The sequence below is a fragment of the Lonchura striata genome, chromosome 18 (genome assembly GCF_046129695.1).
Source record: "Lonchura striata isolate bLonStr1 chromosome 18, bLonStr1.mat, whole genome shotgun sequence".
Taxonomy (NCBI): Eukaryota; Metazoa; Chordata; class Aves; order Passeriformes; family Estrildidae; genus Lonchura; species Lonchura striata.
Genome location: NC_134620.1, coordinates 7,540,054 through 7,563,267, shown reverse-complemented (window position 1 = coordinate 7,563,267; position 23,214 = coordinate 7,540,054). Strand labels below are relative to the sequence as shown.

General features: G+C 38.3%; 2 protein-coding genes across 3 annotated transcripts; one reads left to right on the top strand and one right to left on the bottom strand.

The window, feature by feature from the left end:
- Nucleotides 1–5,005: 5,005 nt before the first annotated feature.
- Nucleotides 5,006–16,639, bottom strand: CDC45 (cell division cycle 45). Its single transcript, XM_021544575.2, has 19 exons — nt 16,526–16,639; nt 15,264–15,323; nt 14,874–14,966; nt 14,319–14,456; nt 13,591–13,734; nt 12,601–12,656; nt 11,983–12,031; nt 11,311–11,372; nt 10,889–10,939; nt 9,908–10,027; nt 9,433–9,564; nt 8,961–9,059; nt 8,523–8,684; nt 8,180–8,318; nt 7,742–7,825; nt 7,157–7,275; nt 6,647–6,723; nt 6,024–6,090; nt 5,006–5,347 (listed from the first exon to the last, which is right to left on the bottom strand). The coding sequence occupies exons 1-18, from the start codon at nt 16,574–16,576 to the stop codon at nt 6,026–6,028; spliced, it is 1,701 nt and encodes a 566-aa protein (XP_021400250.1). The 5' UTR covers nt 16,577–16,639; the 3' UTR covers nt 5,006–5,347; nt 6,024–6,025.
- Nucleotides 16,640–17,087: 448 nt separating this feature from the next.
- On the top strand, nt 17,088–23,192 carry UFD1 (ubiquitin recognition factor in ER associated degradation 1). Of its 2 annotated transcripts, XM_021544543.2 has the most exons (12): nt 17,088–17,173; nt 17,312–17,444; nt 18,129–18,161; nt 18,553–18,674; nt 18,984–19,114; nt 19,510–19,582; nt 20,065–20,133; nt 20,654–20,719; nt 21,023–21,070; nt 21,431–21,519; nt 21,910–21,991; nt 22,387–23,192. In XM_021544543.2, the coding sequence occupies exons 1-12, from the start codon at nt 17,171–17,173 to the stop codon at nt 22,459–22,461; spliced, it is 924 nt and encodes a 307-aa protein (XP_021400218.1). In that variant the 5' UTR covers nt 17,088–17,170; the 3' UTR covers nt 22,462–23,192. The 2 variants fall into 2 exon arrangements, with proteins under 2 accessions (XP_021400218.1, XP_077643292.1); XM_077787166.1 differs by lacking the exon at nt 17,088–17,173 and having other exon boundaries at nt 17,317–17,418.
- Nucleotides 23,193–23,214: the final 22 nt, after the last annotated feature.

The following is a 23,214-nucleotide window of genomic DNA, read 5'->3' as shown; positions in this document are numbered from 1 at the left end:
TCAGATCAGACAGTAGATCATTATTAATGGCATATTTATTTTGAGAGCCCCTTGGTGACTCCTTTCAGCAAATAAAAACATACTAAGAACTGACTGTCCCTGTGAATTGTTTCCAATTCAATGGCAGGTACCTCCGATTTTCCACTGACATGCTGCAAATGAATGATTAAATGAAAGTAAATTCCACTGAACTAAACAGTGGAAAGAGACACCAACACCAAAGGGACTGGAAACAGGCAAGATGCAGCAATGAGAAGAGGTGACTCTAAGTGCTATAAAAGACAGCACCCTTTTGTTGCAAGGGAGCATTATCTCTTTTGCAAGGGCCAGAAAGGAAACATCTAAATTAAAACTGGTTTTGAAAAGAAAACAAAGGACCCAGAATGTCATGCTACTTGTCTAACATGGGTAACCTAGTCATGAACATAAAGGAATACCCAGAGAAGTCATCTAAGCAAGTGGTAAAGAGAAGGATATTGTTGAACCAAGGATTTAAAAATTCCCCTGTTCTCTTAATAAAATAAACTGAGATCCAGCACTGGAAGGAACTATGTTGTGATACAGCTTGTGTATATTTTACCTTAGTTTAGTTCATGAGATAGGATTAGGTTTGCCCATAAATTCCTACAGGATTGGTCTTAATTCTGATTTAAGAATGACTTGTGAGCCATCAGCTCATTGAGAATAGCATGCATCAGCAACTCCACTAAATACTTGTTGTGATATCAAATCACCAGACAAATCTTTATCTCTGGTTATTGAGATTTTAGTGTATTGCCCAGATGCACACCATGGGAGCAGGCAGCAAGGCAAGGTAACATGTGCCAGGATAACAGCCCAGCAGGCACAGCTGCCTTGAAGGGGCACAGGAAGCCAAAATCGTTCTATAACACAGCAGCAGTGACTGGGAAACCCACATTGTCTGCTCTGTCAGACCCAGGGCTGGCATGGGTTTAGGTACCATGAAGTTAGGGATTTCTTGCCTATTTTCACCATGTTTGACCTTTGTGTTTCTTCTCTAATTCTGCCACTTTCAGAATGACAACAATCAAAACTCAAATGCTTTAAAAGAATGGCATCCAGTCTGAAATTAAAAGCTCCCACAAATTTCTTTCCCTAGTGAATGTTCTGCAATATTTCCTGCTAAGTGTGTGTTTATAACCAAAATGCTTGCACATAAAGGTGGCATTTTTGAGCTCCACCCTGGGCAGCATATTTTTCAGCTCTTGAATTTGTTCCAAGGGAACTTTTAGTACCACCTTGAAGCCAACAATGGTACACGAGTGCCAAGAGGGATTTCAATTTTTCCATTTAAAGAAACAAACATTTCACTGCTTTCTTTCCCTCAAGCCAGACTTACTCACAAAGGAAATTTCAGAGGAATGTTTTCAAGAATATTCATTCTATGAGGGAATCAAAACCAGTGATTGACAGATGTACACATAAAATCAACAAATAATGCTGTTTATTGCTGTGAGAACAGTCCTGGTGTTTTATGTTTTGATTCCTCCTCACTTGTGATTACATTTCCCTTTTAATAAGTACTGCTCTGTACTGCTCCCCTCTTTACAAGTTAGCACACCCTGAGAGGCCATTACAATACAACAAAACCAACTTCAAAGAACTCCTGTAGAAAAGAGACTGATTTTAAAACTTCCTCTTCTGGATTTTACAACTGGGGTACTCCAAACTAGTGATTAGAGTGATGTAAAGTTTTATTTCTCTTGTATTTCTGGACAGGTGAGCACTGAAGTGTTGTCCTGAAAACAGGAGTGGAAAAAGTGAAACCGAAGCATTAAAGACAGTCAAACATGACAATTCTGAGGTACTTCTGCCTGAGTTCTCTAGAGTGCATGGGATTAAACTAAACAATCAAACAGCTCCCCTGCAAACCATTCAGCACTTTGAGACTGCAATGGCTGTGTCAGATCCTATCACATTTACAAGTGGTGGTTGCTGTCTACCAATATAAACTCAAATTGCTGATAGAGCAGCATTCTGAAATACCCGTGATTTATTGCTTCTGCCATAGAAGCAGAGCAATAGGCTCTAAGAGAGTAGTCACAGAGAAGAGTGGGAAGAAAGAACAGATACTGTAGCTAAATTTGATATGGCTCATGAACTAGAGCTCCTATTGATGTGGGACCAACTGTATTTTTATCTAATTACCAAAGCATAAAAGTCTGATGATAAACATACATACTCCTGTAGATAAAGGCAAAACCCCCTAATATCTCCCAATATTCAACTCAGGAATATTTTCTGTCCTTTATTATGAAAGGTTTTACAATAGCAAGTAAAAATAATGAATATTTGAAAATAATTTGCTTAGAAATAATTGTAGGGATTTTAACTTCCATTAATAAGAGCAACCAGGACTATTACACTGTTCCATAGGGTTGGGGTTTTTCATACAATATCTAGCTGTGCTGCAGATCTACTCACTACAAAATACTGCACAGGCTAGAATTTTGCAAGGATCTGGGAGGAAGTGGATGCAGACTCCCAGATAACCACTGACAGTGACCAAACACACAGAAACCACACCTGGCTCAGGATGGCCTTGAGCACAAGGACTGGGACAGCACTTGTTTGTCTCAAAGGAAGCATCGAATGCAACTGCTTTGTTTCTCTACCCTTCCCTAGCACCTGCTTCTGACATTAGAGAGGCAAGAACTGACCAAAGCCCACTGGCCTCCCCCTGTGGCTGTTATTGCCACAGTCAAACTGGCACAGGCTGCGGTTTTTCATTAAGGACGCTGTAACATTCCTTTTTTTTTTTTCTCTGAAAGAGAAATAGGAAAGGAGGTAAGAATTCTTATTCACTATTCAACTTTGATATTGATAAGTACAAGTCTACTAAGTCATCACAATTCTTCCATAGAAGGGGATTCACTTCAATTCCAATCAAATCACTTACTATCCAATTTCAATTATGTTTAAATGTATCACTCCATAAGAAAACCAGCCACAAAACACTGAGCAGGAATGGCATAAATCAGCTTGTTCAGCTGCTTCAGTACTTTGGTATTTAAGGATTTTCAACGTTTTATTTTGTTAAAGAGAAAGGAAAACATTTTAAAGGATTTGTTTCATACTGCTATTGTTCTCAGATTAGCAGCAGCAGAAATATTTCAAGAACTGATTAGGAGGCTGCTATTACAGTAAGCAAACACTGGAAGAGTTACTGCAGCTTCAATATAATCCTTAGGGAATGTTTCTATTTGCATTCAGACATGGCTAGGTGGATATATGACTGCACATTTAAGAGGCTAAGTTGATTTGTCAGTGTTCTATTTTAAAATTAGTCATTAGAGCCACAATTTCTTTTTGTGATAATCAATCAAAACCACAATTATCTCTTCAGGCAGAGATGTCAAGTGACCATTTTACCCAACCTACACAAATTTCAATGGGCCACTCAAACCACCAAGTTACTGCTGTTGAATGAAACTGCTCCACAATCTCCTCATACAATTATTCTCCTGGGAATCAGTTCAACAGCTGATAAATCCTAAAATTTGCAAAAGCATTCTGGGTACTTCCAGCAAATCTTGGGAAAAATTGAACCGCAAAAACCAGCAAAAACCAATCAACCAACAAAAAAAAAACCCCAAAAAAAACGTAAAGGAGGGACAAGGAAAGTTTATGTTTTATGTTACACACACTTGGTTGAAGAACCTGGCAGTAAAGCAATTACCAACATATCCCAGCAGAAAAACTCGCTCCCACTTCTCATCTTCCCAGTACAACAGAACATGCTGAAGTGAAAGGGTGCTTGTGCCTGAAAATTTGTCCATTTTTCAAAACATGACAGTCACCTAGTAAAAGAAGTCTTAAATATATGATAGGGCTGAACTAGTTAGTTATTAAATACTAAGGAAATGGCAGTGATTCTTTTGTGATAAATTTCCCACACTTATCTGATTTAATTCACTGAGCAGTTTGCAACTGAAAGACAAAGTGAAAATATTTAGAAGTGCTCTCCACTGTCAAAGAGACTTGTACCATTTACGTATTAATTGGCCTGGCATTATTTTTTCAAAAGACAGCAGAAACTTCTGTGTTTCCATTTCCAGAGACCTAAAGCCCTGCAAGGTGGTTCAGAAAAGTGACAATTTCTGTATGCTGTGTAAAACCCAAAATGTGCTGGTAAGGTGCAATATAATTTATTGCCAATTCTACCTAGGAAGCATGCAAAACCAAAAGGCAGCATTGCTTTATCTTAGGAAGCACAATTTTTTGGCCATCCCACCTTGTCACAGGGATTTTATTCAGATAAGATGACTACATATAAAATTGTTTTTTTAAATCCAAACCAACTTCTTTTTTGAATAAAAATAGTTTAATTAGGTTTCTGTTGGCTACATTTAAATCACATTTAATATTAAATTAATCTGTATTAAAATATGTACAAAGAATGATGTAATGATACATAACCTTTATGTATTTGTTGCAATACATGAAGACATTGAAGTCACAGTGAATTCAGGCAAACACTTCAAATAGAAGAGCATTCCACATGTACACATATACACAGCCACCAGAGCTCAGCAGGGTAAGGCCAATGAGCCATTTCATATGACCAAAGTAACATGAAATCTGCTGTGGAACACAAAAAGCTACTCTGTCAATACTTATAGTGCTACACTCGACACAGAATTATCGTAGTACTTCAGCCTCCTTCCAGGAAAATTAATTCCCAGAGTCAAGCTACAAGTGACAATACAGTATCACAAGGCATGACTAAAAAGGTTTTATTGATACTGGCATTCTCTGGATTTTTCATTTGATATTTGGCAGTTACTCAGTATTTGGATTTTAAAAACCCTGAAATCTTAAAAGTCCTCTCACAAAACAAGTCTTTCAATTAAAACGCAAGACTTCAATCTGGTAACACTAAAAAACATTTTCAGCATTCTAGAACTTCAAGGAGAGTTTCAAATAGTTTGTTTAAAAAAATAAAAAGCATTCAAGAAAATGTTAAAAGTACAGTTGAACAGTAATATAAATATGGAATTCCAAAACCTATTTTTTTATCAATCAACAACTGAACATCACAAGAGTACATCTACTAATAAAGGCAGGCTTGATAAATAGAAATCCAATGTACAAATACCAGGTGACAGTCTTTGCCATTACCAGGGTCAGATATTTAGAAAAAGAAGTGTTCAATATCTCTGTGTCAAAATCCTTTTGACCTCCCAAAAGGCATAAAAACACCAGTCCAGGCCTGTACCAATACCTAAGATACACCAAAACTGCAGCACCATGAACTTTGGAACATCCAAAATCATTTCAGAGGGTCTCCTCCTCAGCTTCCAGCACAAGAAGCCAAAAGGCACCACTGCATAATAAGAGCAGAAGACAAAACAATCAGTAGTCAAAGTGTAAAGAATGAAACAAATGGATGTAGAAATCCTGTGAGCCATGCATGCCTCTGCTGTCTAACAAGCAGGTTTGGACTATTGTGCAGCTACTTCACAACTAAATTTTTATATCCCCATCTCTCTTACAGGTAAAAACTACACACCAATCTAGGCTACAACCCTAACACTGGGAAAGAAAAATGCAAATTCTGCATTAACATCAAAGCCAGTGGCACTGCTATGGACAAAATTCCATCCTGAGCTCAAACAAGACATCAGAATTAAATGTCACTAATAGAAGATCACCTACAATTAAGCTAATGTTGCAATTTCTCTCACAACATAAACTGATGCTACTCTCGACACTGTAAATTAAAAAGCTATAAAATGTTAGGAACAATGACAGAGAAGCTCACAGATGATGAAACTTAAATAAATCTCTTAAGGATGAAAAAATTTTGCTTTCACATCGTCTGCCTCCTTCTCCAAAGGAAAACAGTTGTCTTTGTAAGAAACTCTTAGCTGCAATTTATATTTTCACTAAAAGTTGCCATCTTTTTAAAAAATATTCTAATATAGAATATATATACACATAGATAGTGGCAGGTTACTTGATTTGTAATAATTTTTAAATTAATCCTTACTGTGTCTTACCTTTAAGACAAGAGAGAAATGAGTGCATCCAGAAATTTGCTCCGATCTTCTGTTTTCAATTCAATTACTAAAATATGAAATATTTTATTACAGGATGCAAATAACTGAAAGAGATACCAGACATCACCAGAAGATATATCAGGTATCTTCTCTTGAAGAACAATAAGCCTGAGTATACTAATTTATATTCCTACCCATCTTTAAGGAGGAAAAGCTATTTGGGCAAAATACAAGGGACATTTTTTATTTTGTACTTAAATACTAGCAAACTAATTTTTAGGTGCTCACTCCACAACAGAGAAGACACTTCATATATCTAAGAATATTTCTGTGTATGTTCAACATAGATATTGTTTAAAAAGCCTGTCTCTTTATTAAGCATGTGCAAGACAGGCTGATTTCACTGCTTAAGTGTCCACGCTTGGTTTGGCTGCTAAATTTAAAGATTTCACGGATAACATCATGGACTGTAAAGCGAAGTGGACATGTGCAGAGCGTTAGTGCATGCAGAGTACAGTCTCAGAGCTAGGCTGGCTGCTCTGTGCTTTGTGCAGCAGGAGGCAGCGCGGGCCGAGCCTCCCGCGGCCGCGGCAGCGCCGCCCCCTGCGGGCCCCGCTACTCACTCGACATCTCGAAGTGGTTGTGCAGCGTCCGGGACCTGGTGCTCTCCGCAGCCTTCTCGAAGGCTCTTCCAAAAAAGCTGAGGCAGGAGCAGAAATATGAATGAGTGCCACGGGAAAGGATGTTTACTGAGGTAGAAGCAAGGAATTTTTTCCTGGCTGAGAGGTGGAAATGGATTCCAGATGTTTTTACAGGTGCTGCATATTCAACATACACCTCACTTATTCATGTGCAAAAATTTTACATTGGAGGCTTTTAGAAATTAAGTCATGGGACATATGGTAGACTATTTCCCTCTTTTAAGAGGGAAGGAAAAGAAAAATCCTTGCAAGGATTGTAAGATCTTGTTTAAAGGTCTGTATCCTCTCTCAAAGTACCTCATACCTCCTGTATGCAGAAGGTTTGTCTTTGAGAAGGATACAATTCAAGTCAACATAGTCAGTGTTAAATAGGTACAGAAAAAATATATTTGCTTCAGAGACAGGTTTAGAACTTGTAAATGCTTTGCTTACTTCTTTTTGTCTGAGCTTTCTGTCTCTGGAGGAATCCCCACCATGATCACAGTTCCCTGTTCAACATCCATGGGTGCAGCCATGACCAGGGGCAGCAGCTTGCAACGCTTGTTTTTTGTCTGGAAGTCAGAAAGCTTCTTGGTTAAACAAGGCTCAGAAAGCAATTTAATATCAGCTCTCCACGTGAAATAACATATAAATAGTCACCTAAGGATACAGATATTCTGCAGCTCAACAGAAGGTGGTTTCTTTACAGGATCTCTTAATACACTGTTCCTTACAATAAAAGTCACTTTAAGGACTAATAGAAATTTCAGTGATGTACTCCCTCAAAACTTAGAAAATTACACAAATGTTTAAATAGTTATTATCTTAGTAATGAAAACTCAGTGCTATGAAGTCACCAAATAGGAATCTTCCCTAGAGCAGCATTCACAAATATGCTAAAATCATCCAATCAATTAGCAGTAAAACATTATTAATAGTTTCCTATAATGCTTTGAATTATCAACTGCAAGTATCTACAGAACATTAAGTACTACACCAGCCAGAAGTTTGTGAGTCAAATGCTTTTGATCTACTTACAGAGCAAACGAATGACTTCAGTAAGTATTTACTAAGCAGACATAGAGACACTGGTTTGGAAAACAGTTTCACATCTGGTGTGCCCTAGAAAAAGAAGAATTATTTAAATTACAACCCAAGATGATTCTTACTCAGTTTTATTATCTACTACCAAGTCTAGAAGCTTTGTGTGGCTCAAAGAACACTAATAAGAGCCAGTACAATACAGGAGGTTGAACTCGCCCAGCTTTGCAGCAAAGCCCTCTCCCCTTTATGAGGGGTGATTCTGCCATCGGGAAGTTCAGAGCAATGTCAATATTGACCCATCAGAGGACAGCACAGTACAGAGAAATAGGTTCTTTTTTACAGAGTAATTCTTGCTGTGCCAAAGAAACTTATTCAAAGATGATACAGTCAAAAAAAGAGAGTCAAATGAGAGCTCAAACACAAAATTCTGACCTCCATGAGGGAGCAATAGAGAAATGGCCCCTGGGAAATGACAAGGTTCGTGCAAATACAGCTGGCCACTGTCTGCTGAATGGCACGTAGCTGCTTTTTGGCTAGGTCTAGTCCTTGGTGCAGCTTGTCCAGGTTACCCCTGCAACAAAAAGAAAAAAAAAAACCACTTCCTTAGTAAAACAAAGTTTTTCACATAAAAATTATATCTAAATACTATTCACAGAGATACTTTGATTTTTTTCTTCAATAGCTTATGAAGAAACAATTCATATTTTCAATCCATAATCCCAATATATTGCCCTAAATAAAATTGCAAAACACTGAAAAGGCATATTTTCAGTACCTGGAGAGACTGTCCAAAGCCTTAATGAAATTAGTTGTTTCAGGCCCCTCTTTTTCTATGTTCTCCATGAGAGAAGTTGTTGCATAAACTATGTCACTTGCTGAGAACTTGTTCTTAAAGCCAAAGTGAATGCTGAAAGTCTGAACTCGCAAATCTTTCATTCTGCAAAATGAAATAAACCCAGAAAATGAGTAATGATAATTAATAAACATTAACATAATAAATAAACATGATCAACATTGACCAGCTGTCTTCCCAGTATGTTAATCTTAAGAACATGAAAAAAACCCTTATACTAACATTTGCAACAAATCTAGTGTTATTTTTGTCAATCTAAGAATCATATTTTTAAAAACATATTAGATCTTCTTCATACATACATTTGCACTTAATTGAAAAGGATTTTCAGACAAAACATTTGTATTTAAAACAATTTACCCAAATTTATTTGCAGATTCTTCAATCATCTCCCGAAGATTTTCTTTCAATGACATGTCCATGGAATTAAACTTCTGTTTCACTTGCTTCAAGGGCAAACTAAGAAAAGAAGGAAAAGAATCATTGACAAGTATGCCAGAAGAAACAAGTATTTTGCCTTTTTCTCACAGGACTTTCAAAATTATTAGATAATTTAGCAAGGTTAAGTCTAACTTGTATGCATTTGTTTTTTCAGTCATTGAAAAGTGAATGCAAGGAAGCAGAGGTTACTTTACTGAGCTGCCATTCCATAAAAGCATACAGCAAGTGTTCTTGTAAACTAATACACAAGTTGTGTAACTCTGAGACACTGCCACCTATTCAGAGCCCCACAATCATATTTAAAAAACAACAGCTTGAGTACTTGCAAGCTTTATTCTGAATATTTTCCTGTAAGAAATTGAAAAAAAGGATCCAAATTTTTAGAACTCACCCCATGTCAGCCAAAAACTCCTGAAGCCTCTTCTGCCCTTGTACAGACCAAAGCTTGAGGCTGGCAGAAGTGTAGCAGGTGTTACAGAGACTTTCATAGAGAGACCAGTGCTGGTACAGTGCCAGGCGTAGGCTAAGCAGGAGTTATGGCAAATAATTGCAAACACAAATATCCTCTGACCCTACAAACTCCACAAGTAGGAAAGGATTCAGCTGCCCTTACATATTGTATGCCTGTGCTGCATAAAATGCAGTGAGAAGCTCAGGTGATGGAACCCAAGAGTAGCAATGTTGACTTGTAACCAGTTCTGGAAGGTTAAGCTGAATTGAAGCCCCACCAGCAGCTGAAAGAGGGATCCATGCACAACAAAACATTTGGATTTCCCTTTATTTTATTTTATCTCCATTCTCAGGGATTTTTTTTGCCCTAGATAAAAACTCCAGAGGAGTTCACCCCAGACCTTCTTTAAGGATACTCATATTCAAATGCAATTCTCATGCAGTCAATGGACAGAGAGTTCTCCTCATCCTCGTTGCGGTGGTTGTGGCGGGACACGTGGCGCTGCAGGATCCCGATGTCGGTCACGTACTTCATTCTGAAACAAAAACAAGTTTCTCACTTCACCTTCTGCCTGGAAATTTTTGTTCTTGATTACAAGAAAATAAAAATGCTTCTTAAAGTCTGCAGCATGGAAATCATGGATACAGTTTTAAACCCTCCCAACTTGTTAAATAATGTTTTTTCAGTACTCATCTTTTTACTCAGGCAATTAAAATTAAAAAAATAAAACAAACCAACCCAACCAAACAAAAAAACAAACACAAAAAAACCCAAAACCAAAACAAAATAATAGACGTGTAAAAAATAGACTGACCAAAGAAATCAGTTACTTATTACACATATATATTTTAAATGTCCGTGTATTAGTAAAAAATTAACACCAGAATTTAAGTCCACACATGTAGTACTAGAATTCTGATCATATCTAGTAGGAAATAAAAAAAAGAGAAAAAATATCTGAAACTTGTTATCTAAAACTGTAAAGGAACCTGGAGGATACAGAACATACAAGTTTTTTTCCTTTAATAAAGCTATATCAAATTCATGCTCAGGTAAACTACTATTAAACACAATTTCCTCCTAGATCAGAAGTGATTGATTTATAATTTGGTGAAAAACAGAGTTAGCTTAAAAATTCTAAATAACAGAAAATGATTTTTTAAAGATATAGATTCCTTTCTTTGGAAGGCAACAGAAAACATTCAGGCATTAATATATTTAATATCACTGTTAATTAATTATATCTGTTATAATTATACAGATATAATTTTTATATATAAAAGATATATTTTGTTTCCTGATTTCTACTAATTGCTGCTAGTTAATCCCAAAAACTAAATTTTAAAAGATAGAATAATAATAAGAAAGATAAACTTTAAAAAAAAAAATCACTTACTGAGTGATTTTCTCTTGGACCCATTGATCTGTTAGGCCAACAATAGCCCACCTAAAATTTATTTTGAAAAAAAAAGAAATAGAAAAAAAAAGGTTAAACTGACAAATATTCTTAATCCTCTAAGTAGGTAAGAGGACAAATCAAACATTGTTTAACAGCAGTACAGAGAAGTTAATAACAAAGTTATCTATTATTATTCCCTCTTTTGTAAACACATACAGTACCATTCTCCCTTTTTCCATGTAAAATCAGTTGTTGCTTTTAATTAATTTACACAAATGCATCCTCTACTTGAAAACAAGCATCCACTCCCAAAAGAAACTGGAATCTCATAGTGAAACCAAATAATTTTGGGAAATCTTGCCTGCCTTGTGGCAGGTTTAAGCTTCCAATCTCTACAAAAAATGATGATGGAAACCTACCACAGCATATCATTCAAGTCCTTAGACATTATCCATGCCAGATCAAACATCACCATTGCAGACTACAAGAGGGAGAAGCAAAAAGACAAATGAACACATGACACAGTTCACTAAACAAATAGAACAGTTCAATCTGCCAAGTACTAGCACATATTACTAAAGCCCTAGAAAGCACCCTGGAGTCTGACAATCTGCCAGCTTCTTCCTAAGATATTAAGTAGAAAGAAAATTATTCTAGACAGCTCTGTAAACTTGCATTACATAGAAAGCAAACACTTAATAAAATATAAATAATCAGATAGGCCAAATGATAGAAAGAACAGTTTGATGTACTAAGTGCTGTGTTTGAGATATCCTGACACTTTGAAAGACAAACAAGCTCCCTACATGCTCAAGTATTTTTGTGACAATATTTGTAAATGGGTAGATACCCTTGCAAAGATCTAAAAAAAAAAAATCTATAAAACAAAGTTAAACTACTTGTATATATATGATGTAGTTTATATATATAACAATAAGATACAAAAATAGTGAGATGCAATAATATTATTATATTGAATAGTATTATTAGATAATTATGTAATTGTAATAGATAAATATAAAATTGGATATTGTCCAATTACCTTTACACTGTCATCTTAAAGTTTTATGGCAAACAGAGTTTATACTTACTGAGGTCCCATGGTATTCATATTGTTCATAATCAAAAAGAATTTCTCGTCTAAAATGGGGAGAAAACCCAGATTTGAATAAGTGGTGAACTGGTCATTGGAGCCAATTAAAAAAATAAGCCAGAAATGGTGATTAATATTTAAATTTCATTTTAGCAATTAAAAATATTAAACTTGCACTAGAAATTGTTTATCTGCAAGGCAACTAGACTTTAGTAACAACATGGAAACCACACTGAGATGCACTAAAAGCAAAAAGGAAAAATTTTTTATGTCACTATTCCTTAAATTCCATTTTATCTGATTTGTTCCTGCTCATTCCTATTTACTGTAGCGGGATTGTAAAAGTAGGAAACAGAAGGAAAAAATTTCACCCTAAGACAGACAAGATAAGAATATTAAAGCTGTTTGAAGTGAGCCAATGTACCTGTTGCTAATCAAGTTTAAAATTACTATTTAAAATTTCCTCCATTTAAACACTTTATTTTTATACACTAAATATCTCTCTCAATGTTCTAAACAAAATTGTAACTAAAGCATCTTGCAAATCACAGCTTGATATCTTTTTTAATCAAAGAATGAAAAAGACAGAAGTAACACAAAAAAACCATTTACACACCTTCGTGCTTCCCATTCTCGCCTTTGTCGCCTTTTCATCGTCCTCTCTATTACCTCCTGTAAATTAATTTCCAGGATGTTAAAAAGCTAGAAAAAAGATTCTAATAGATTAATAGATCTAGCTCTCTCAATTATTAAAATTTAATTGTAAAAATGTAATTAAAATTTTCATGAAAAATATTTCTTTTCCTTAAAAAATATATTGCCATTAACAGTATATAATGTGGAAAGTATTATCAAAAATATTTCCAATGAACACACATAAGATCTTTGTGAAATGTTTAACAGATCTTAGAAAAACTTTTGTGTATTTGTAAATTTCTTTTGAATTGGACAGCTTCTTTGACTTAAATAGTGCCCTTCTTATATTACTAGGGAAAAAAAGTACAATACTAATGGGAAGATAACAAAGATAACATGAAATGTATATTAAATCTAAGGATGTCCTTATATTTAGTTGTCCTTTAATGTTGCTGGTCTCATGCCTTTGTTTGCTTCTATAATATAAATAGAAAATAAGCTACAAGTAACATGGCAAATTAAATTTCATGTGTACACTTAATATACTTTTGTTAGTTTACTGCTACAAACACAGACAAAATGCATTGCTAAACGATTTGTGAGCTTGTATTTTCTCAAACACATTTTTTGTAAAAGGAGTTCATATCAAAACAAGTTCTATTGCTAGACTGCCAAGCCCACAGCACATATTAAGAGACAGATCTTTCCAGTTCATTGATTATACAAAGAATTATACATAAGTAAGTTCAAAACAGTTTTTTTTTTTAATTTGGAGAAAATATTTCTGTGTAGTTCAGATAAATAAATATCTTGTTTATATGAAACTACCTGTTGTAGTAATTATTTTTAAATCTTGCACTTGGATTTGTGATCTAAGGGAAGACAATTTTTTAAACTCAAATATTATGATGATGTAAAATATATGCAATAGTTATTTTTCTTCCTTTCAGAACACAGCAGTGAAACAAACCTCTTCAAAACGTCTGCGCTTCTCATGGGGTTCTGAGCCATCACTTTCATTCTCTGAGTCCTCTTCCTCCTCCTCCTCATCTCTGAAGATGTCATCATAAGCAGGAATATCGAGATCATCATCTTGCTTGACTAACAGCTTAATCTAGCAAGGAGAAAACTGTATTTTAGAGTAAGTATCTTATTTAGTGAGCAAAATGCAATCTTACTTAGAAAAGAAACCAAAAATTCATTTAGGCTGTATTAATTCCTGGCATAACAAAACTTTGGTTTTTAATGCAACTCCCGTACTGATTTATAGAAAATAAGAGTAAAAATCTATATTCCATTATTAGAGCATTACTGAAAAAATTATCATTTTAATGCTTGTTAAAATAAAATAATTTATGCTTAATACTTAAAATTCTAGGTGCTGCCAGATGCTGAGAAATAATACACGTTACATTCTGGAGGGATGTTTATCCTCTGATTTATGGCAGTTTGATTTATAGCAACAACATTAACAGGTGCTTACTACTGACAACTACCACATTGCTAACTTTAGACATTTCACTAGTGGAAAAATGATTTTTTTTCTGGTCATGTACATTACTACTGCAAATATTTATTTATTAATGCTGCTTTCTGACCTACAAGCTAATTTCTAACCAGTTTTGCAAGCACAGAAAAGCACTACACTGCTCACCACCACACTGTGGGGAGGCTTTTATTATGGAAGCAAAGTTTTACCTGGGTGTCATTGTAAACATTCACTACATTGATCGGTCTGTGACTGTCACATACAAAAAAAAAAGTGTCTTCTTCAGGCTGCAAGATTTCCAGGAGGTCTACATTAGCACCACAATTAATAAGAACAAAGTATTTGAACTGCAAACAAAAGCAGAAAAAGAAAAGAAGCTCATTACTTAAATTGCCAGAAAACATGGAAAACTGAAAATATGCTTACAAAACCCACAGAGCACTCATCATTGCCAAAACTTCTGTTTATTTTCTAATATTTGATGCCTCTGAGGCAGATTTTTTTTTAAAGCAAAACACAAAAACCTGCACCTTTTTATCTCAAAATGTGTGCAAACTCCATTTGACTCTATCAACACTACAGCACATTTGTGATGTTAAAAACTTGACAAGTTTATTGTTGGTATGTTAAAATGTAACGAGCTTTAAGAAACCATAACAATAATAACAATAAGTTAAGGGTTGACATTCTAAATTGGGAAAGGAAAGCAGTTTATCTTTACAAAAGATGAGCTACAGCCCAAAAATTTTCCAGTATTTTTTCACCTGATCTTTATGCTCCAGAAAGGCAGTTTCAAGCTCTTGCCACCCAGCCACTGGCACGAGTGTGTATTGCACGTGGTCACACTGAAACAAAGCCTGCAAGGAAGCAACAGCTGTGAGCAGAGGGGAGGGGAAACAGCCTCTCTTACAATGCTACACCAGGCTGAGTCTATTCTATACAAACCCTTAAAATAAAACCACCCCAAATGACAAATCTATATGAGCTCTGAGATTATGACTCCCCAGTTTTCAGTGCCATAACTCATGGAAACCAATGTTACAAAAGCAGATTAAAGCTTCCCCCTCTCCTTAGTTCACACCCATGTATAGGATCCTAGGGCATACATATTTTCTCATACTGTCAGCTTGCAGTGATAATGAACCAAGACTTACTTGGAGTATTTTACAAGCACATAATGCATCAACATCTGAAGCAACAAGAAGAAGAACACGCTGTAAAAATAACAAAATAATAGTATGAATAGGTGCCAAATAGACCATGCTGGTACATGAAATCCATGGAACACTGAGACACCAGAAATTCAGATAGAAATCATCACAAGCATAAAACAAGATTGCTTCTGAATGGACCTGCAACCAAAATTTGGATATCTGTCAATATTAAAAACAAGCAACTCCACCTATACCCAAAATGTGTCAGCTCCTTTAGGGATAGGTAATTACTGTTTCCTCTGGACCTCACATACTTCCACAGTTTCACACCTAGTCAAGCCCTACAATTATTTTCATAGTGTTTAGAATGGCCTTCGTTTTCAGCAGATTTGCAACAGTTTTAACTAAAAAAATCTGTAGCAAAAGCAAGGCAACTAGGGAAATAAATTCATTTAAATCAAGGTTGGCTGGTATTTTTTTGGGGGCGGCAGGGAGAGGGTTGGTTGGTTGGTTTTTTGTTTGTTTTGTGAGAGTGTTGTTTTAGGTCTTCAGGGAAGAGTGTTTTGACGTTTTGCTCAGCTGGAGAAATTAAGACAAATGCTTTCATTTGCACAGTCCATAATATCATTTCCTTGGTAGAAATGTTAAAAGACTGTCCAATAAAAGCTTCACCACCTTACCACAGTGAAAGGAGTTAACCAAGCCCTGCAAAAATACAAGCAGCAAACAAATGTGCTACAAGATTGCAGGAAAAACATTAAAGATAACAGAAAACAGTATTTAGTGTCTGGGCAAATAACATCAAAATGGTTATAAAGATATTTTTTTAAATGGTTCAGCGATGTCATGGTTAAGCCTGAGATCCAGAGCACACAAGAACACTTTTGCGGAAGGAGGCGAACCCTGAGTGAAATCCCCGGCAAAACCTCATCACGCTGACGCTGCTTTGTCCAGGGTTCCCAAGGTAGGGAAGGGGAAAACACCCGGGAAAGGGATTTTAACCACCCGGCTGACAGCCGGACCCGCCGCCCTCAGCGCGGCCGCCCGGCCGGTGCTCCCCGCCACCGACCCCCGCTCTGCGGCCCCAGAGCGAGACCACCGCCGCCCCGGAGCACCGCAGCGCCTCAGTCACCGCGGGCACCGACCCTGCGCCGTGAGGCGGCCAGAACACAGAGCGGGGAGAGCCCCAGGGGAGGCGGCCCCGCCCGCCGCCGGGGCGCCCCGGGAGCCACTCCGGCCCGGTCCCGGCGCGCTGCCCGCACCTGGGTGGCGATCAGGTCGTAGAACTCGCGGCGGCAGTCGGAGACGAACATGGCGGGAACGGGAGCGCGGCGGGAACGGGCGGCAGCCGCGGGCCGCGCCGCTCAAACTGAGCGCCAAACCAGCGCCGCCTCTCATTGGTCCGCGCCTCACGCAGCGCTGGCCAATAGGAACGCGCCCACCCCGCCTCTGCAGAGCGAGATGCCAAGTCCTTTCCTGGGCCTCGCCAATGGAATGCGGAGAATGCGGTGACGATACTCGCTGCTGACCAATCCCAAGAGGGCCTTGGCCGGAAGCACCCTGGCCTGGTCTTGTCGCTGTGTCCGCCATCTTTTCTGAGGGCAAGTTGTAAGCTTTGCCATTAAAGGGAGCTCGGAGAAGGGGCAGCAGGGCCGCATCAACACCCAGTGACCGAAGAGAAGCCTAGCGAGCAGAAGAGACTCCTGACGATGATCGCGTCGGAGGGCGCGAGGGCCCATCTTCCGCCCTCACCCGCAATGGCCGCCCGAGTGGGCGGCGCCGCGCGGCACGCTGGGAGGGGCGGGGCCTGGGTGGGGCCCGGCACGGCCCGTGAGGGGAACGAGCGGCGCTGGCCCGGCCCGGCCCGGCCCGGCGGCCCCGAGGGAGCGCCCGCCGCCGCCGCCGCCATGGTGAGAGCGGGGGGCGGCCGGGAGGGGCCGCGTCACGGCGGCGACACTGCAGGAGCCCTCAGTGGGTGCTGTGTCGCTTTGTGTGCTCTAGATACTGATGATTGCGTTCTTCTCTGTGTGTTGTTTTTCCCCCTCTAGTTCTCTTTTAATATGTTTGACCACCCCATTCCCCGGGTGTTCCAGAACCGTTTTTCAACCCAGTACCGCTGCTTCTCGGTATCCATGCTTGCCGGACCTAATGACAGGTCAGATGTGGAGAAAGGCGGGAAGAGTATGTGCATGTTTTATTTTGACTAATAAACTGTTAGAAGAGTGTTTTTGAATAGTTTCAAGTCTTGCAGCTTTTGGCCAAGGCAGCAGGAATATTGAAAACACGGTGACAGAGTGCTGAGCACCCTGGGCTGGGTTTGAGGAAGGAGGAGGGGTCATGTGCCATGCATTACTCGGTAACTAAAAATGATTACCGACTCGGGGTTTATGAGTATCAGAAGGAACAGACTTCATCTACAAAATTTCTTCTTAAAATCTTGTATCTAGTGTGAGCCATGGAAGTTTATGATTGAGGAGTTTCTCCCCTGCACCATGTTGTGCTTTTTAATTTGTATAAAGAAAGTCACTTAGTTTTCAAGGTGTCAGACTAATGCTATGTTGTTTTGAGTTGGGAGCCCTAACGAATAAAATTAGCTTTGGGAAAGTAATTCTTTAATAATAATATTGTAAAACCTTGTCTTCTCTTTTGTTTTTTCCCTGATTGTAATTCTGAAATATCCACATTGCAGGGATATTTGTCATGACTCATTCTACTGAACTCTCTGTCTAAAAAATAAATTTGAAGATTGTAGAATCTGCCCTTTTTTTAAAAGAGATTTTAGAGAAAGGAAGGATAAAATTGTGTGTTATGTACTCTTATACAGATGTACTTTTCCTAATTTCACATTCTTATTCATTTCTGCAGTAATTATGCCACCATCAGCTTTGGATCAACTCAGTAAGTGAATGCATTATTCTGGAATAACAATATTAGAAATAGGAGCAAATGTGTAGGCAAATACCACAGTATTTTACTTATTTATTTAAGTCTTAAATCAGTACTGTGAGAATAATTAGTTTAAGAAATGTATTTTAAAGGTATTTTTTCTGTCAGAATTCATGGGGCTTTTCTGCCTTCAAGCACAGACATATGAAATATTGGCCTCCCTGAGCATTTAAAGTTCTGAGTGCCGTGCCAACACTGGAGTTGTACATCTGCTTTCTCTGGTATTTTGAGCAGTTGGGATATTGGTGCGAGGGGCCCATTCTCTTGGTGATTGATCTCTGAAAGCTTCAGAGCTTTCAGAGGGGCTTTTAACAAAGCAAACTTTTTTCTCCTTTCTTACTAGGCCGCCTTAATATTACTTACCCCATGCTGTTCAAGCTGACCAACAAGAACTCAGACAGAATGACTCACTGTGGAGTGCTTGAGTTTGTGGCTGACGAGGGCATCTGTTACCTTCCACACTGGGTGAGCTGCCTCATGCTGGACTGTCAGAACCTGAAAAGTAGGATTAGGGAGTTGCCAGGCTTAATATTAAGGATGTGAATGTTTCCTGACAGTGCCTGTCTCTGCTGGTTGTGTTCCTACAACAGCCTTCAGTTCTGGCTCAGGCTTCCTTCTGCAGAAGTTTAACTTAGCAAAGCAGACTGCTTTTAACGTTCACCTGACTGTTTTTCCTGAAATTGAATATACACAAGAGCTGATATACACAGGAGAGAGATTTGAAAATATCAGACACGTTGATAGGGCTGTGTGTGTTTGTCTCCATTCTTGCAGATGATGCAGAATTTGCTGCTGGAAGAAGGAGGCCTGGTGCAAGTGGAGAGTGTGAATCTGCAAGTTGCTACTTACTCAAAATTTCAGCCACAAAGTCCAGATTTTCTTGACATCACCAATCCCAAAGCTGTGTATCCTTCCTATTAAATTATGGAATAAAGGAGAAAAAATTTGCTTCCAAATTGGAATGATGAAACAGAGCGAGCTTGTCTTACGTGGCTCATACACTTCCAGTAGTACATGGCCACTGCTGCCCCTTCTGAAAACAAAAGGGATGCAGAGCTGATGTACAGAGATGTGGTCAACTGTTGGAACAAAGTGTGGTCTGAAGAAGGAGGAGTGTTGGCTTAAAATCTAATGAGTTTTGAGTCCCCCTTTGAAGAATTTATATATCCTAAAATCCTATATGCACTGATGGCTTTTAAACCATGTTTGAGAAACTAAGGATTAGTGATCTACAGTATGGTGATTTTAAGGCTTTGATATTTCACTGAAAATAAATATTTCATCTTAACATACTGCAAAGACTGGAAAATGCATTGAGGAACTTCGCCTGTCTAACTACTGGGGATGTGATTGCCATCAACTACAATGAAAAGGTACAGTGTAAGGTTGAGGGTTGTAGACTACTATTAGTGTTGGATGTTGGTATTAAAACAATCAACTCAGAGCTATGCAGTGTTTTGGACAAGTAATCCCACGTGGCAGATTTCACAGTTGGCTTTCTGTTGGAGGGAAAAAGGAGTCAGCTAAGTCTTTTTCTGAGCTGCTGTTTAAATTTCTTTGGACTCACAAGAAAATAAATGTTTGTGCTGTTGAAGTTTTCACAAGTGAAGGGAAAGAATTTATCCTAAATTCAGAATTTGTTTTCAAAAATGGAGGTTAAAGTACAGTAAGAGTGCAGCAAGGTGCAGTAATGGGTTCTCTGGCTTCTAAAAACTTTTGCTTTTAAATTCTGTAGAGACCCTGCAATATTTATTCTTATCAACCTAAAGAGTACTTACTTCAGGTCTGGAGGGGAAGGTTTAGATATGCTTTCCTTACACATAATGCAATCTTGAAATATCTATGACTGTTTCAGATCTATGAGCTTCGGGTAATGGAGACCAAACCAGATAAGGCTGTGTCCATCATAGAGTGTGATATGAATGTAAGTTAAAGCTGATGGGGAAGGCCTGCCTTAACTGTCCTCCCAAGAGGGGAAGGCAGTGATAGCTCTGCACACCCAGCCCAGCTGATGCTGCAAGAAAGGTGCAATCCATGGGGTGGGGAAGATGACTCACTTGGGAGTACTCATGTGCCTTTGTAACCCCTTCTGTGATCCCGATTAGTACTTCATGCACCATCAGGTGACTACCATGCCTAGAATTTAATGTTTAACTTTGGCATGTTTTATCTGAGTTTTATTTAATAGCCTTGTCTTGACTCACACTCCAGTGATATTGTGGAGCTGTTTTACTGCTTTGTTTCCATTACATGCTAAGGTTAATTCCTAGTAGGCTTGGTCTTTTTTTAGTTCTGAGTTAAAATGTTTAACAACCAAACCTTAGTTCTTTTTAGCTCAAACGCAGTGGTAATAGTTCATGAAGTTTTGAGGAATAGTAGTATAAAGCTTATGATTTAATGAAAAATATTAATAATGGGTTTTTTCATGCTTCTTGTGTAAATAGGTGGATTTTGATGCTCCTTTGGGATACAAAGAACCAGAAAGAAGTGCACAACATGAAGAGACCGCAGTATGTTAAACTTTTGTTCTTCCAAAATGCATCCCCTAGAAGTCACTGTTGACTGTGGGGGAAGTGCCAACATAATTTTTTTTTTTTTATTTAAACAAGTTCTGTAGAGTAAATTTTACTTGCCAGAAGCCTTTGCATGTGTTACTTAGGGGACTGGTGTTTACCAACTGTTGTTTTAAGAAAGTGTCTTGGTTTGACAAGTGATTGTTCTGAAGTTTTGTTTGGCCAGAAATACTTGGAACAGTTTTCATGGCATGTGCATGTCAGAACACAAACAACATGAACTTGTTTTTCCCCTCACAGGATGTGGAAGCAGACCACAGTGGGTATGTGAGCGATATAGGATTTCGTGTAAGTGCCCTGTTTCTGCTGGTTTCTGAATCCTGTAAAATGGTGAGGGAAAGTTGTTCTGAACAACTGCAAAATATCAGTACCTGTTCTTATAGATGCTTGTTATTTAACTGGTAAGTGCCTGTGAATGTTTTGTGTCATCACAGCCAGGAGCAGCATGAATTGTTCTCTGCAAAGGGCAGATGAGAGGTTGAAACAGACTCCTACACCCATGATTCATCAGCTTATATGTACCAAAAAGAATCATGCTGAGTTAAATAACTAAATAAAAATTGCTGTAAGATTTTACAGATATAATGTCCTTGTGAAGTGTGCTTTCAAATGCCAGGAGTTCAATTAAAACTGATTATGTATCCACAGGCATTCTCTGGATCTGGGAACAGATTGGATGGCAAGAAGAAAGGTGTGGAGCCCAGTCCCTCACCAATTAAACCAGGAGACATCCGAAGGTATCATTCACTTGTAAGCCAGTGAAGTATAGTGTTTGAGCAGAGTTTGGGTTTTTTTCCCTGCTTCTGTAATATAAACTAACTAATTTTGTCATGAGTTTGCCTTAGAAAATAAAGTCTTTCTTATCCACAGGCTAGTAGAAACATACATGTGGACAAGCTTCCACAACAACTCCAGTATTTGATTATTTACTTCTGCAATCTGTGCCTATCTTCAGAAAATAATTCAGTGCTTTAACTCTGGAGTTATTTAGAAATGAAAATGTGCAGTCAGTGTTGGTATTACACTGACAGACACAGAGTAGTTGTCTCTGTGTCCAGTTCAGAATAGGCCTCTGTGTGGAAAATTCAACAGTATAAAAACATAATGTTTTTATGCTTCTTTTCCAGAGGAATTCCCAACTATGACTTCAAGATTGGTAGAATCACATTCATTCGGAATTCACGTCCACTGGTCAAGAAAGTGGAAGAGGTATATGAAGTTGTATCCTCCCCAGTTTTGCACGGAATTAGAACATTAGAACTAAGATGCAAGTCTGGTCCCTCTGTCTTTCCCCTTGATTTTTTTACAGCATGCTTCCATTAAAAAGTGGTAGTAGTTTAGAATGGTTTGAGTCATGTGAAGCAACCTCTGATGTCCTTGTTACTGATTGGCCTGGTGTCGGTTTATTAAGCCAGTTGGCTGAAAAGTCACCAAAATGCTACTATTTTATTTTCAGAAAGTGCTTTTTATCTAAATTAAGGATGTGAAATGTCTACACTCAGTGGCTGCTCTGATGGAGCATTCTTGCTAACAGTTGTTCAGCTTTCATCATACAAAAGCAGTGAGCCAAGAGGTAAAACCTTTTTTCCCTTTCTTTTTTCCAGGATGAATCTGGAAGCCGGTTTATTGCCTTTTCAGGAGAAGGCCAGTCCCTGCGCAAAAAAGGAAGAAAGCCCTAAGTTGTGGTACCTTCAGCTAGTTAGGGAGAAAATAAAATAACAGGTGCAGCATCTTGGATCTTAGTAATTGCAGTTGAGAGATTGTTTTGCAACACAGGAGCACTTAACAGGTGTTTCGGTTTCATGTTTAGATCTGGAGCTGTCAGACTGTCTTAATTTTCAGCTGAAAATTAAGTTCTGGGAATTTGGAAGAAGCTTTCTGTATGTGTTGTAAAGAAGGGAATGCAGATCTGTGGTAAACCTGAGAAGCAGAACCAACAAGCTCTACCTTATTAAGGGTCCAGTTAGACTACATCTTCCCCTCATCTCCTGAGTTATGATGATCTCATGTTGCTCTGTGCTTGGTATTTTCCTCCCTTTATATATATTTTGCCACAATTTAAGATCAGCTTTTTGGTGTGGTGCAAATGAAGGGTGACTTTGGTGTTTAGGATTTTAGTGCAGGGAGTTTCTTTGAGCTTAGCTTCAGGTGTTGGGTTATTAATCATTCTAAGCAACCCCCCTGTAATTGCTTTTTATATTTATAATTAATAACATGCCTTTTAATAGTTCAAATACTATAATGTAGCGTAGGAATCTCTTGGCACGTGTAGGGAGAGGAGGGACGCAGCTGTACTGCCCGCTTTGGAACGGTGCGAGTGTATCCTGTGCGCCCTCTCGTTTGCCGGCGAGCGTACCCGGGTGCAACCCTGCGTAGTTTTTACTCCTCCGAGTAAAGTTCCTCGTTCCCAGCCGCGTCCGTGTGTGGTGATT